Raw genomic sequence first — 14,474 nt, 5'->3', positions numbered from 1 at the left:
GATTCTACACTTTAATTAATATGCCACATCTTATTTTCCCTAGTGGTGAGAGGAGCACCAGGAAGGGATGTTGTGTTCTTGCTGGATGGGTCCGATGCTACTAGAACTGGATTCCCAGCTATGCGAGACTTTGTTGAAAGAGCAGTGCAGACGCTCAGTGTGGATGACAACAAAGACCGCGTGTCAGTGGTTCAGTACAGCAGAGACCCGGCTGTCCAGTTCTACCTGAACACGTATACGACAAAGAGCCAGATCCTTGACACTGTCAGAGGTTTGAGGCACAAAGGCGGACGACCCACCAACACCGGAGCGGCTCTCCAGTACTTGAGGGACAACGTCTTCACGGCCTCTGCTGGAAGCAGGCGCCTTGAAGGCGTTCCACAGGTCTTGATCCTGCTGAATGGTGGCAGATCGTTTGACAGTGTGGATGCGCCAGCCTCTGCCCTCAAACAGTTGGGTGTGTCTACCTTTGCAATTGGAACCAGAGGCTCTGACAGCAGAGAACTGCAGACGATATCCCAGGACCCAAGTAATGCTCTGTCTGTGTCTGAATTTACTGAGCTCCCCAATGTACAACAGCAACTGCAGTCTTTGGTGGACTCTGTGGTAACTGACGTCCTCCCAGAAACTCCAACTGTATCTGGTATGTTGTCAAACACAACTATTAGTTTGGCCAAGTGGCTTGCACACTATTTTTGATTTGTAATGGCAACAATGGAGCAAGAAACACACTTGATCAGCTTGATAGGTTCAATCTGAGAGGGAGCGGTAGCTTTAGAAGTGCCTTTTAACAATAGCAGTAGCTGTTTGACTTTTGACCTCATCTGTTATAGTCTGCCAATCCAGTTAGGCCATGAGCATACTGATAGCAAATACTTTCATTGTTTTTATCTTCTTACTTTTCTCAGTTGACACTGCCAAAAGGGATATTGTATTCCTTCTGGATGGTTCTGACAGCTCAAGGAATGGCTTCGCTGCCATGCGTGATTTTGTTGAGCGAGAGGTGGAGAAACTCAATGTGGGAGACAACAACGACCGTGTCTCTGTGGTCCAGTACAGCAGAGACGCAGAGGTCCAGTTCTATCTGAACACATACAACACAAAAGAGGATGTTGTTGATTCCATCAGAGGGCTCAGACACAAAGGAGGAAGACCCCTGAACACCGGGGCAGCCCTCCAATATGTCAGGGAGAACGTCTTCACTAACTCCTCAGGGAGTCGGCGAATGCAAGGTGTTCCACAAATGTTGATCCTGCTCACTGGGGGAAGGTCCTCTGACAATGTGGATACCCCAGCCTCTGCTCTCAAGCAGCAGGGCATCATTGTAGCTGGCATTGGCACGAGGGGTTCAGACAGTAGAGAGCTGCAGAAGATATCGTATGAACCAAATTATGCTCTGTCAGTGTCTGACTTCACCGACCTCCCCAGTGTCCAAGAGCAGCTCTCCGCTGTAATGAGCAAAGTTCTAGAGGGGGCCACGCCCATGACACCAACAGTGACTGGTAAGAAGTACACAGATTTTCACTTTTCAAGTTCCGAGTGGGGTGCAATTTCATTTGGATCAAAGCATGTTGGACTAGTTTTAATTCATCGAGCTTAGCTATTTAAACACATTAGAGTGATTGTCTATTATCAAGGCTAGCTTTTCCTCACCTGACCTTTGGGCAAAAAAAGCTAGATTCTACACTTTAATTAATATGCCACATCTTATTTTCCCTAGTGGTGAGAGGAGCACCAGGAAGGGATGTTGTGTTCTTGCTGGATGGGTCCGATGCTACTAGAACTGGATTCCCAGCTATGCGAGACTTTGTTGAAAGAGCAGTGCAGACGCTCAGTGTGGATGACAACAAAGACCGCGTGTCAGTGGTTCAGTACAGCAGAGACCCGGCTGTCCAGTTCTACCTGAACACGTATACGACAAAGAGCCAGATCCTTGACACTGTCAGAGGTTTGAGGCACAAAGGCGGACGACCCACCAACACCGGAGCGGCTCTCCAGTACTTGAGGGACAACGTCTTCACGGCCTCTGCTGGAAGCAGGCGCCTTGAAGGCGTTCCACAGGTCTTGATCCTGCTGAATGGTGGCAGATCGTTTGACAGTGTGGATGCGCCAGCCTCTGCCCTCAAACAGTTGGGTGTGTCTACCTTTGCAATTGGAACCAGAGGCTCTGACAGCAGAGAACTGCAGACGATATCCCAGGACCCAAGTAATGCTCTGTCTGTGTCTGAATTTACTGAGCTCCCCAATGTACAACAGCAACTGCAGTCTTTGGTGGACTCTGTGGTAACTGACGTCCTCCCAGAAACTCCAACTGTATCTGGTATGTTGTCAAACACAACTATTAGTTTGGCCAAGTGGCTTGCACACTATTTTTGATTTGTAATGGCAACAATGGAGCAAATGACACACTTGATCAGCTTGATAGGTTCAATCTGAGAGGGAGCGGTAGCTTTAGAAGTGCCTTTTAACAATAGCAGTAGCTGTTTGACTTTTGACCTCATCTGTTATAGTCTGCCAATCCAGTTAGGCCATGAGCATACTGATAGCAAATACTTTCATTGTTTTTATCTTCTTACTTTTCTCAGTTGGCACTGCCAAAAGGGATATTGTATTCCTTCTGGATGGTTCTGACAGCTCAAGGAATGGCTTCGCTGCCATGCGTGATTTTGTTGAGCGAGAGGTGGAGAAACTCAATGTGGGAGACAACAACGACCGTGTCTCTGTGGTCCAGTACAGCAGAGACGCAGAGGTCCAGTTCTATCTGAACACATACAACACAAAAGAGGATGTTGTTGATTCCATCAGAGGGCTCAGACACAAAGGAGGAAGACCCCTGAACACCGGGGCAGCCCTCCAATATGTCAGGGAGAACGTCTTCACTAACTCCTCAGGGAGTCGGCGAATGCAAGGTGTTCCACAAATGTTGATCCTGCTCACTGGGGGAAGGTCCTCTGACAATGTGGATACCCCAGCCTCTGCTCTCAAGCGGCAGGGCATCATTGTAGCTGGCATTGGCACGAGGGGTTCAGACAGTAGAGAGCTGCAGAAGATATCGTATGAACCAAATTATGCTCTGTCAGTGTCTGACTTCACCGACCTCCCCAGTGTCCAAGAGCAGCTCTCCGCTGTAATGAGCAAAGTTCTAGTGGGGGCCACGCCCATGACACCAACAGTGACTGGTAAGAAGTACACAGATTTTCACTTTTCAAGTTCCGAGTGGGGTGCAATTTCATTTGGATCAAAGCATGTTGGACTAGTTTTAATTCATCGAGCTTAGCTATTTAAACACATTAGAGTGATTGTCTATTATCAAGGCTAGCTTTTCCTCACCTGACCTTTGGGCAAAAAAAGCTAGATTCTAAACTTTAATTAATATGCCACATCTTATTTTCCCTAGTGGTGAGAGGAGCACCAGGAAGGGATGTTGTGTTCTTGCTGGATGGGTCCGATGCTACTAGAACTGGATTCCCAGCTATGCGAGACTTTGTTGAAAGAGCAGTGCAGACGCTCAGTGTGGATGACAACAAAGACCGCGTGTCAGTGGTTCAGTACAGCAGAGACCCGGCTGTCCAGTTCTACCTGAACACGTATACGACAAAGAGCCAGATCCTTGACACTGTCAGAGGTTTGAGGCACAAAGGCGGACGACCCACCAACACCGGAGCGGCTCTCCAGTACTTGAGGGACAACGTCTTCACGGCCTCTGCTGGAAGCAGGCGCCTTGAAGGCGTTCCACAGGTCTTGCTCCTGCTGAATGGTGGCAGATCGTTTGACAGTGTGGATGCGCCAGCCTCTGCCCTCAAACAGTTGGGTGTGTCTACCTTTGCAATTGGAACCAGAGGCTCTGACAGCAGAGAACTGCAGACGATATCCCAGGACCCAAGTAATGCTCTGTCTGTGTCTGAATTTACTGAGCTCCCCAATGTACAACAGCAACTGCAGTCTTTGGTGGACTCTGTGGTAACTGACGTCCTCCCAGAAACTCCAACTGTATCTGGTATGTTGTCAAACACAACTATTAGTTTGGCCAAGTGGCTTGCACACTATTTTTGATTTTTGTAATGGCAACAATGGAGCAAGTAACACACTTGATCAGCTTGATAGGTTCAATCTGAGAGGGAGCGGTAGCTTTAGAAGTGCCTTTTAACAATAGCAGTAGCTGTTTGACTTTTGACCTCATCTGTTATAGTCTGCCAATCCAGTTAGGCCATGAGCATACTGATAGCAAATACTTTCATTGTTTTTATCTTCTTACTTTTCTCAGTTGACACTGCCAAAAGGGATATTGTATTCCTTCTGGATGGTTCTGACAGCTCAAGGAATGGCTTCGCTGCCATGCGTGATTTTGTTGAGCGAGAGGTGGAGAAACTCAATGTGGGAGACAACAACGACCGTGTCTCTGTGGTCCAGTACAGCAGAGACGCAGAGGTCCAGTTCTATCTGAACACATACAACACAAAAGAGGATGTTGTTGATTCCATCAGAGGGCTCAGACACAAAGGAGGAAGACCCCTGAACACCGGGGCAGCCCTCCAATATGTCAGGGAGAACGTCTTCACTAACTCCTCAGGGAGTCGGCGAATGCAAGGTGTTCCACAAATGTTGATCCTGCTCACTGGGGGAAGGTCCTCTGACAATGTGGATACCCCAGCCTCTGCTCTCAAGCAGCAGGGCATCATTGTAGCTGGCATTGGCACGAGGGGTTCAGACAGTAGAGAGCTGCAGAAGATATCGTATGAACCAAATTATGCTCTGTCAGTGTCTGACTTCACCGACCTCCCCAGTGTCCAAGAGCAGCTCTCCGCTGTAATGAGCAAAGTTCTAGAGGGGGCCACGCCCATGACACCAACAGTGACTGGTAAGAAGTACACAGATTTTCACTTTTCAAGTTCCGAGTGGGGTGCAATTTCATTTGGATCAAAGCATGTTGGACTAGTTTTAATTCATCGAGCTTAGCTATTTAAACACATTAGAGTGATTGTCTATTATCAAGGCTAGCTTTTCCTCACCTGACCTTTGGGCAAAAAAAGCTAGATTCTACACTTTAATTAATATGCCACATCTTATTTTCCCTAGTGGTGAGAGGAGCACCAGGAAGGGATGTTGTGTTCTTGCTGGATGGGTCCGATGCTACTAGAACTGGATTCCCAGCTATGCGAGACTTTGTTGAAAGAGCAGTGCAGACGCTCAGTGTGGATGACAACAAAGACCGCGTGTCAGTGGTTCAGTACAGCAGAGACCCGGCTGTCCAGTTCTACCTGAACACGTATACGACAAAGAGCCAGATCCTTGACACTGTCAGAGGTTTGAGGCACAAAGGCGGACGACCCACCAACACCGGAGCGGCTCTCCAGTACTTGAGGGACAACGTCTTCACGGCCTCTGCTGGAAGCAGGCGCCTTGAAGGCGTTCCACAGGTCTTGATCCTGCTGAATGGTGGCAGATCGTTTGACAGTGTGGATGCGCCAGCCTCTGCCCTCAAACAGTTGGGTGTGTCTACCTTTGCAATTGGAACCAGAGGCTCTGACAGCAGAGAACTGCAGACGATATCCCAGGACCCAAGTAATGCTCTGTCTGTGTCTGAATTTACTGAGCTCCCCAATGTACAACAGCAACTGCAGTCTTTGGTGGACTCTGTGGTAACTGACGTCCTCCCAGAAACTCCAACTGTATCTGGTATGTTGTCAAACACAACTATTAGTTTGGCCAAGTGGCTTGCACACTATTTTTGATTTGTAATGGCAACAATGGAGCAAATGACACACTTGATCAGCTTGATAGGTTCAATCTGAGAGGGAGCGGTAGCTTTAGAAGTGCCTTTTAACAATAGCAGTAGCTGTTTGACTGTTGACCTCATCTGTTATAGTCTGCCAATCCAGTTAGGCCATGAGCATACTGATAGCAAATACTTTCATTGTTTTTATCTTCTTACTTTTCTCAGTTGGCACTGCCAAAAGGGATATTGTATTCCTTCTGGATGGTTCTGACAGCTCAAGGAATGGCTTCGCTGCCATGCGTGATTTTGTTGAGCGAGAGGTGGAGAAACTCAATGTGGGAGACAACAACGACCGTGTCTCTGTGGTCCAGTACAGCAGAGACGCAGAGGTCCAGTTCTATCTGAACACATACAACACAAAAGAGGATGTTGTTGATTCCATCAGAGGGCTCAGACACAAAGGAGGAAGACCCCTGAACACCGGGGCAGCCCTCCAATATGTCAGGGAGAACGTCTTCACTAACTCCTCAGGGAGTCGGCGAATGCAAGGTGTTCCACAAATGTTGATCCTGCTCACTGGGGGAAGGTCCTCTGACAATGTGGATACCCCAGCCTCTGCTCTCAAGCGGCAGGGCATCATTGTAGCTGGCATTGGCACGAGGGGTTCAGACAGTAGAGAGCTGCAGAAGATATCGTATGAACCAAATTATGCTCTGTCAGTGTCTGACTTCACCGACCTCCCCAGTGTCCAAGAGCAGCTCTCCGCTGTAATGAGCAAAGTTCTAGTGGGGGCCACGCCCATGACACCAACAGTGACTGGTAAGAAGTACACAGATTTTCACTTTTCAAGTTCCGAGTGGGGTGCAATTTCATTTGGATCAAAGCATGTTGGACTAGTTTTAATTCATCGAGCTTAGCTATTTAAACACATTAGAGTGATTGTCTATTATCAAGGCTAGCTTTTCCTCAGCTGACCTTTGGGCAAAAAAAGCTAGATTCTAAACTTTAATTAATATGCCACATCTTATTTTCCCTAGTGGTGAGAGGAGCACCAGGAAGGGATGTTGTGTTCTTGCTGGATGGGTCCGATGCTACTAGAACTGGATTCCCAGCTATGCGAGACTTTGTTGAAAGAGCAGTGCAGACGCTCAGTGTGGATGACAACAAAGACCGCGTGTCAGTGGTTCAGTACAGCAGAGACCCGGCTGTCCAGTTCTACCTGAACACGTATACGACAAAGAGCCAGATCCTTGACACTGTCAGAGGTTTGAGGCACAAAGGCGGACGACCCACCAACACCGGAGCGGCTCTCCAGTACTTGAGGGACAACGTCTTCACGGCCTCTGCTGGAAGCAGGCGCCTTGAAGGCGTTCCACAGGTCTTGCTCCTGCTGAATGGTGGCAGATCGTTTGACAGTGTGGATGCGCCAGCCTCTGCCCTCAAACAGTTGGGTGTGTCTACCTTTGCAATTGGAACCAGAGGCTCTGACAGCAGAGAACTGCAGACGATATCCCAGGACCCAAGTAATGCTCTGTCTGTGTCTGAATTTACTGAGCTCCCCAATGTACAACAGCAACTGCAGTCTTTGGTGGACTCTGTGGTAACTGACGTCCTCCCAGAAACTCCAACTGTATCTGGTATGTTGTCAAACACAACTATTAGTTTGGCCAAGTGGCTTGCACACTATTTTTGATTTGTAATGGCAACAATGGAGCAAGAAACACACTTGATCAGCTTGATAGGTTCAATCTGAGAGGGAGCGGTAGCTTTAGAAGTGCCTTTTAACAATAGCAGTAGCTGTTTGACTTTTGACCTCATCTGTTATAGTCTGCCAATCCAGTTAGGCCATGAGCATACTGATAGCAAATACTTTCATTGTTTTTATCTTCTTACTTTTCTCAGTTGACACTGCCAAAAGGGATATTGTATTCCTTCTGGATGGTTCTGACAGCTCAAGGAATGGCTTCGCTGCCATGCGTGATTTTGTTGAGCGAGAGGTGGAGAAACTCAATGTGGGAGACAACGACCATGTCTCTGTGGTCCAGTACAGCAGAGACGCAGAGGTCCAGTTCTATCTGAACACATACAACTCAAAAGAGGATGTTGTTGATTCCATCAGAGGGCTCAGACACAAAGGAGGAAGACCCCTGAACACCGGGGCAGCCCTCCAATATGTCAGGGAGAACGTCTTCACTAACTCCTCAGGGAGTCGGCGAATGCAAGGTGTTCCACAAATGTTGATCCTGCTCACTGGGGGAAGGTCCTCTGACAATGTGGATACCCCAGCCTCTGCTCTCAAGCAGCAGGGCATCATTGTAGCTGGCATTGGCACGAGGGGTTCAGACAGTAGAGAGCTGCAGAAGATATCGTATGAACCAAATTATGCTCTGTCAGTGTCTGACTTCACCGACCTCCCCAGTGTCCAAGAGCAGCTCTCCGCTGTAATGAGCAAAGTTCTAGTGAGGGCCACGCCCATGACACCAACAGTGACTGGTAAGAAGTACACAGATTTTCACTTTTCAAGTTCCGAGTGGGGTGCAATTTCATTTGGATCAAAGCATGTTGGACTAGTTTTAATTCATTGGGCTTAGCTATTTAAACACATTTTTAAGAACATTAGAGTGATTGTCTATTATCAAGGCTAGCTTTTCCTCACCTGACCTTTGGGCAGAAAAAGCTAGATTCTACACTTTAATTAATATGCCGCATCTTATTTTCCCTAGTGGTGAGAGGAGCACCAGGAAGAGATGTTGTGTTCTTGCTGGATGGGTCCGATGCTACTAGAACTGGATTCCCAGCTATGCGAGACTTTGTTGAAAGAGCAGTGCAGACGCTCAGTGTGGATGACAACAAAGACCGCGTGTCAGTGGTTCAGTACAGCAGAGACCCGGTTGTCCAGTTCTACCTGAACACGTATACGACAAAGAGCCAGATCCTTGACACTGTCAGAGGTTTGAGGCACAAAGGCGGACGACCCACCAACACCGGAGCGACTCTCCAGTACTTGAGGGACAACGTCTTCACGGCCTCTGCTGGAAGCAGGCGCCTTGAAGGCGTTCCACAGGTCTTGATCCTGCTGAATGGTGGCAGATCGTTTGACAGTGTGGATGCGCCAGCCTCTGCCCTCAAACAGTTGGGTGTGTCTACCTTTGCAATTGGAACCAGAGGCTCTGACAGCAGAGAACTGCAGACGATATCCCAGGACCCAAGTAATGCTCTGTCTGTGTCTGAATTTACTGAGCTCCCCAATGTGCAACAGCAACTGCAGTCTTTGGTGGACTCTGTGGTAACTGACGTCCTCCCAGAAACTCCAACTGTATCTGGTATGTTGTCATATGCAACATTTTGCTGGCCCTTAACTGTACACTTTTTTTTATTCCCCTTTGACGTTTTTTTTCTCATGTCTTCTAATTATATATCACAAAAAACTTTAATTTCGTGTCCTCTGACTACAAATAATTCAGCTTTCTTTTTTAAAGTTTCACATTAAGGTGTCTCGCAACCCTCTGTGTATCAAAACAAGAGCATATTTGTTGAGTGAAGTTAGATCATACGGCAGGTGAACACATGCAGTTTTTCTTTCTACGTTACCTTTACCGGTCCAATTAAATATATTCCTTTGGTAACGTCTGAGATTTCATATGTTTAAAAAATCCACTGACGGGGGAAGTTGTAAGTTTATGCCATCAGCAATCTATTTTTTTTCTAAGAATACAAATAAAAGTCTCTCCTAGATTTCAGGTCAATTTGTTCCCTAAAAACCTGTATTTTTCTCCTATTTATTATCATTATTGTCCTCTTCATTTTACATCATATCTTTTCCTTTTGTTCTCCTTTGGACGAATCAATTCCTAACCCTTTTTCCTAATTTATTTCTCAACTTTCTTTTCACTTGGAACCAACTTTTCCATTGAACTTATTTTCTCTTTATTTTTTTATTTTAAATTTCTTCTTTTTTAAGGTAGCTGTGAATGACATGAAATTGCATTGAGTCTCACCCCGCAGCATGACACGTTATGTTTCAGTGTCATCTTTTCATGACAGGAAATCTATTTTTAAAATTTTAATCAGAAGTGTTTGGTCATTGGCAATTTTGCTGTCACTTTGATAAATTAGCATTTTGCATCAGTTTCAAAATATTTTGTACATTTGTTGGGTATTTAGTTAACCATTTAGACACAGTGACATCTTGCACATTTACAAAGAGAAAGAGAATGATTATATTTGCAAATGTAGATTCATAATTTTCTACATTCGGGGTATTTAAATATCAACTACACGGTGAGATGAAGATTTACTTCATCCCACTGCATAGTTGAACTTTAAAGCATACAGGATCTTAAAGGATGCCATCTTCAAATGCCAAAGAATCTGAATACTGAGAACATAGTTCAACAGAACAAAAGGCACAACTTTTGTTAAATTAACACACATCCACATGAAGAAAAAGCAGCATTGTGGTTGGGCAGATGGGAACTGGAGAAGCTGAAATTCTCTAAGCAAACAGAAGAACACACTTAACATCTGAAATAAGATGCTTGCAGTCATGAGATACAGAGAAGTCTATTCTTCACAACAAAAGCCTTTGCATAGCTAAAATAACACTCAGGATATAACAAGTGTAATAGTGACATAAAAATAGAATATTGTTAGTATTAAGATAAAATACATTTAGTAAGAATGAAACTGAACAACTGGAAATAACTGTTAAGAAAATGAAGAAAGCGGTCACATATCATGTGAAGACCACAGAGTCAGAACTTAAGTGTATAGATTAGAGAAATATTCCAAAATTAAGCCTCAGTGTAAATTTGGATGCTGACACTTAAGAGATGTTCTTCAAAACTGTAATTTCATTTAAATTGTAGTCCTTGTAATGTGAGCAATGTCAATGATACAATAGTTGGTGTCTTTTCATGGTCATGAATTTAAGAAAGGCAAATTTCACTGGTGATACAGATGTGAAAATGGTCTTTTTTGTAGATTTTATTAATAAATCTTCATCCAAACAGAGGGCACAATCAACTAGACAAGTAATATTTAGATTTGTGGAACATGTTCTGGCCAAAGATGGTCTTCACTGGCATTGATTGATCAGAATTTGTCATGTTTTGTAGCAATATATTGTTATTTCTGAAGCAGGTTGTAACATCATATTTTGTCTTATAGCGGAGACCCAGGGACCACGGAAAGATATTGTTTTCCTCGTCGATGGTTCTGATGGCGTTGGACGGGAATTTGCCATCATCCAGGAGTTTATCCGCAGGATCGTGGAGAGTCTCAGTGTGGGGGAGGACAAGATTCGGATCGGCGTTGTTCAGTATGGTGACGTTGCTCAGCCTGACATGTACCTCAACACACATACAACCAAAGAGGGTGTTTTGAATGGCGTCAGAGGAATGAGTCAGCGAGGAGGAAGACAACGTAACCTGGGTCAAGCCTTGCAGTTTGTCAGCCAGGATGTTCTGACAGCAGCACGAGGCAGCAGGAAGGATGAGGGTGTTCCACAGTTTGTTGTGCTCGTGTCTGGCGGACCTTCTACAGATGACATCAATCGTCCCGCAAACTCCCTTAAACAATCTAGAGTTCTCCCCCTCAGCATTGGGACCAGGGATGTCAATCCCAAAGAACTGCAGGTGTTGTCGTATGTGCCCAATTTTGCCTTTACTGTAGATGATCTCCCTGGCCTCTACACAGTCCAAGAAAACATCATAAACACAATAACAGAGCTATCGGATGACGATATTACCGGGATGCGTCCAGAGTTCTCAACATATGAAGGTAAACTGAACCACTGAGATAAATCAAACAATATTTCAAGTTTCAGTTTGGACACATGATTTGTTTGCTAAATAAAAATAAAAATGACTTAGATTTTCTGTTGAACTGTATTCTGATAGTAACCATCAGGAACCTTGTAGAAATTAATAATAATGGCCTTTTTTTATTTTTGCTGTGTTCTTGTTTTGTTTTTGTTATTTTTGGAGCAGTTTCCGCACCAGTACCGACGGGAGGAGAGAAGAGGGATGTAGTGTTTCTTATTGATGGTACAACAGCAGGGCGTAGCGAGTTCCCAAACATCCGTGACATGATAAGAAGAGTTGTGGAGAAGCTGGATGTAGGACTCGATAAGGTCCGGATTTCTGTGGTCCAGTACAGTGACAACCCAAATTTAGAATTCCCGCTGAATGAATTCTCCACCAAAAATGAGGTGCGACAGGCTGTGATGAAACTTCAAGCCAAAGGTGGAAACAACTTGAACACCGGGCGTGCTCTTGAGTTTGTTGCCCGAAATGTCTACCAGAGAACAGGGGGAAGCCGCATCGAGGACGGCGTGCCTCAATTCCTCATTCTAGTGACAGGTGGCAAGTCTACAGATGATGTGTCAGCATCGGCTGACCAACTCAAGAGAAACCAGATTGCACCTCTTGCCATTGGCTCAAGAAATGCAGATCCAGATGAGCTGAGACAGATTTCCCTGAAGCCAGAGCTTGTGTACACAGTGGACAGTTTCCAGCAACTGCCAAGAGTGGAGTCACAGCTGATTGATTCAGTCAAAACTATATCCACAGTTGATATTATCAATAGTTATGTTCCTCCAACAGTGGACCTTGGTAAGATACAGTCATATATAATTAAAAGTAAAGCTAACTTTAAATTGGAAGTAATTAGTAGTAATCAACCTCTTTTTTTGTTTTTGTTTGTATATTGCAGGCACTCTCAGTCTCGGCAAAAAAGACATCATCTTCCTCATCGATGGTTCTGACAATACAGGCTCTGCTGGCCTTGCTCATATTCGTGATTTTATCCTCAACATCGTGCAGCAGCTTGATGTGCAGCCTGATCAAGTGCGTGTGGGCGTCGTCCAGTATGCAGATAATGTGAAAACAGAGTTTTCACTCAACTCACACAACAACAAGCCGGCGGTAGTCTCTGCAGTTAAAAGACTTCGTCAGATGGGTGGACGATCGTCAGATCTGGCTGATGCCATTGAATACGTCATACAAAATGAGTTGAAACCCTCTGCCGGTCTTCGTCCGACCGATGCTTCCCAACACCTCGTGGTTCTCACAGGTGGACGTTCTCCCCAAGATGTTTCTCTCTATGGACCCCTGCTTAAGGGTTCCCGTATCAACTGCATTGGTGTTGGAGCTGGCGGTGCAGACACTAGGCAGCTTTCCCAAATTGCCACCTCTTCAGATGATGTCCTTCAAGTTCCTACATTCCCTGGCTTGCCGTCAGTACGAGAGAGATTAATAGCCAGGTTGAGTGGAGGTCTCATTGAGGAATATGAGCCTCCCAGTAAGTTGGACAAATATTTCCTCCTGGTAGAAAATATTTTCACATGTTGATTCAAGATATTAATTTTAACATACTTCTTTTTCCCCCCATCTTTTAGCTGATCCCCAGATTCCAATCAAGAAGGCTGATATTGTGTTTTTGGTGGATGGTTCCATTAATTTTGGTCGAGGCAACTTCAAGCAAGTGATGACCTTCATCCACGAACTAGTTGACCTGTTCTTCACTGAAAGAGATCAACTACGCATTGGACTGGCACATTATGCAACAGACGTTACTGACGTCTTTTTCCTCAACACACACAAAAACAGGCAAGACATCTTTGACGCCATTGACCGAACAGAGTATAAAGGTGGACGCAGAATCAACACTGGCGCTGCCATTCGCCACGTTCAAGATGTTCACTTCACAAGACAAAAGGGCAGCAGGATAGACGAGGGCACTCCTCAGATCCTGATGCTTATTACCGGTGGGGAGTCAGCTGATGACAGTAAAACGGCTGCTCTCGGTCTGAAGAATAAGGGTGTAAGAATCTTTACTGTGGGAGTGGGTGACATTCAGAACGAGCTGGAGAACATTGCAAGTGAGTCATCCACTGTGGCTCGTACCAGCACCTTCCAGGGACTTTCCGAGCTCAACGAACAAATACTGGGGACTTTGGATGATGAAGTGAAGGGGAAACTATGCATTGGTGGGCAAGAACCATCAAGAAGTGAGAACTGCTTGTTTTGTTTTTTTCCACAGCTTAAGTGTTTATTTCTTTGCTTAGCATTAGATAGTTCAATATTCTTCATGGAGAACTTGTGAAGTGAACTTTTTCATTATTATTGTTTTGCAGCATGCAGCATGGAAGTGTTGGTAGGCTTTGATGTGGGTGACCAGAACATCTTCAGTGCTCAGACCAACCTCCAGAGCAAGATGGGTGCCATTCTGCAGAGGATTTCTAAACTGGCGCCTACCAGTTGCTTAGGTGGACAGACTCCCTCTGTGCAAGTGGGCATAGTGGCACTGGATTCAGCCTCGGAGCCCATTCAACTGGATTTCACCAACAACGCAGACAAGCTATTTGAATCCTTCAGAGGCCTGAGGAGTCGGGGCCCATTTGTTCTCAATGGAAAGACCATCTCAGCTTACACCAACAGATTCAAAGTCAGACAGGACAACGTTGTCAAGGTTTGTTCCCTGAACACTTTATTTGAGAAATGTCAGAAAGTGATCATCAGATTTAGATTCAGAGATTTTTCAAGATTTCTCACATTCACTAGTTTCCCTCTAATTTGAATCTGATCTGGTTTTTGAAATCAATTTCACTACAGACTTCAGTATTGGATCATGAATATACCCAATATATAAGGGTTATTTCAAACTCAAGTCAAAATGACACTTAATGAATTTATCATAAATGTATCATTAAGGTACACGATTATATAAATGGAAACTGTCAAAATAGATGAAACTG

At 45.2% G+C, this 14,474-nt stretch overlaps 2 protein-coding genes across 2 annotated transcripts in view; both read left to right on the top strand.

The window, feature by feature from the left end:
• Positions 1–14,474, top strand: part of LOC308118580 (collagen alpha-3(VI) chain-like) — an 84,071-nt gene that overhangs the window by 53,559 nt on the left and 16,038 nt on the right. Inside the window, exons 7-11 of the mRNA XM_080478050.1 lie at positions 10,886–11,497; positions 11,707–12,330; positions 12,431–13,018; positions 13,116–13,727; positions 13,854–14,188. Coding sequence (XP_080334176.1) covers positions 10,886–11,497; positions 11,707–12,330; positions 12,431–13,018; positions 13,116–13,727; positions 13,854–14,188 — 2,771 coding nt within the window. The remainder of the gene's footprint in view (positions 1–10,885; positions 11,498–11,706; positions 12,331–12,430; positions 13,019–13,115; positions 13,728–13,853; positions 14,189–14,474) is intronic.
• LOC308118633 (collagen alpha-3(VI) chain-like) lies at positions 50–4,206 on the top strand (the record flags this gene model as incomplete). The annotated part of the gene is made up of 6 exons (XM_080478141.1): positions 50–643; positions 909–1,502; positions 1,721–2,320; positions 2,586–3,179; positions 3,398–3,997; positions 4,190–4,206. Exons 1-6 carry the CDS (start codon positions 121–123, stop codon positions 4,204–4,206), a joined length of 2,928 nt encoding a protein of 975 aa, XP_080334267.1. The 5' UTR covers positions 50–120.

Source organism: Lipophrys pholis (assembly GCF_963383615.2).
Source record: "Lipophrys pholis genome assembly, chromosome: 13".
In the NCBI taxonomy this organism is placed as follows: domain Eukaryota; kingdom Metazoa; phylum Chordata; class Actinopteri; order Blenniiformes; family Blenniidae; genus Lipophrys; species Lipophrys pholis.
This window is presented reverse-complemented; position numbering and strand designations above follow the sequence as displayed.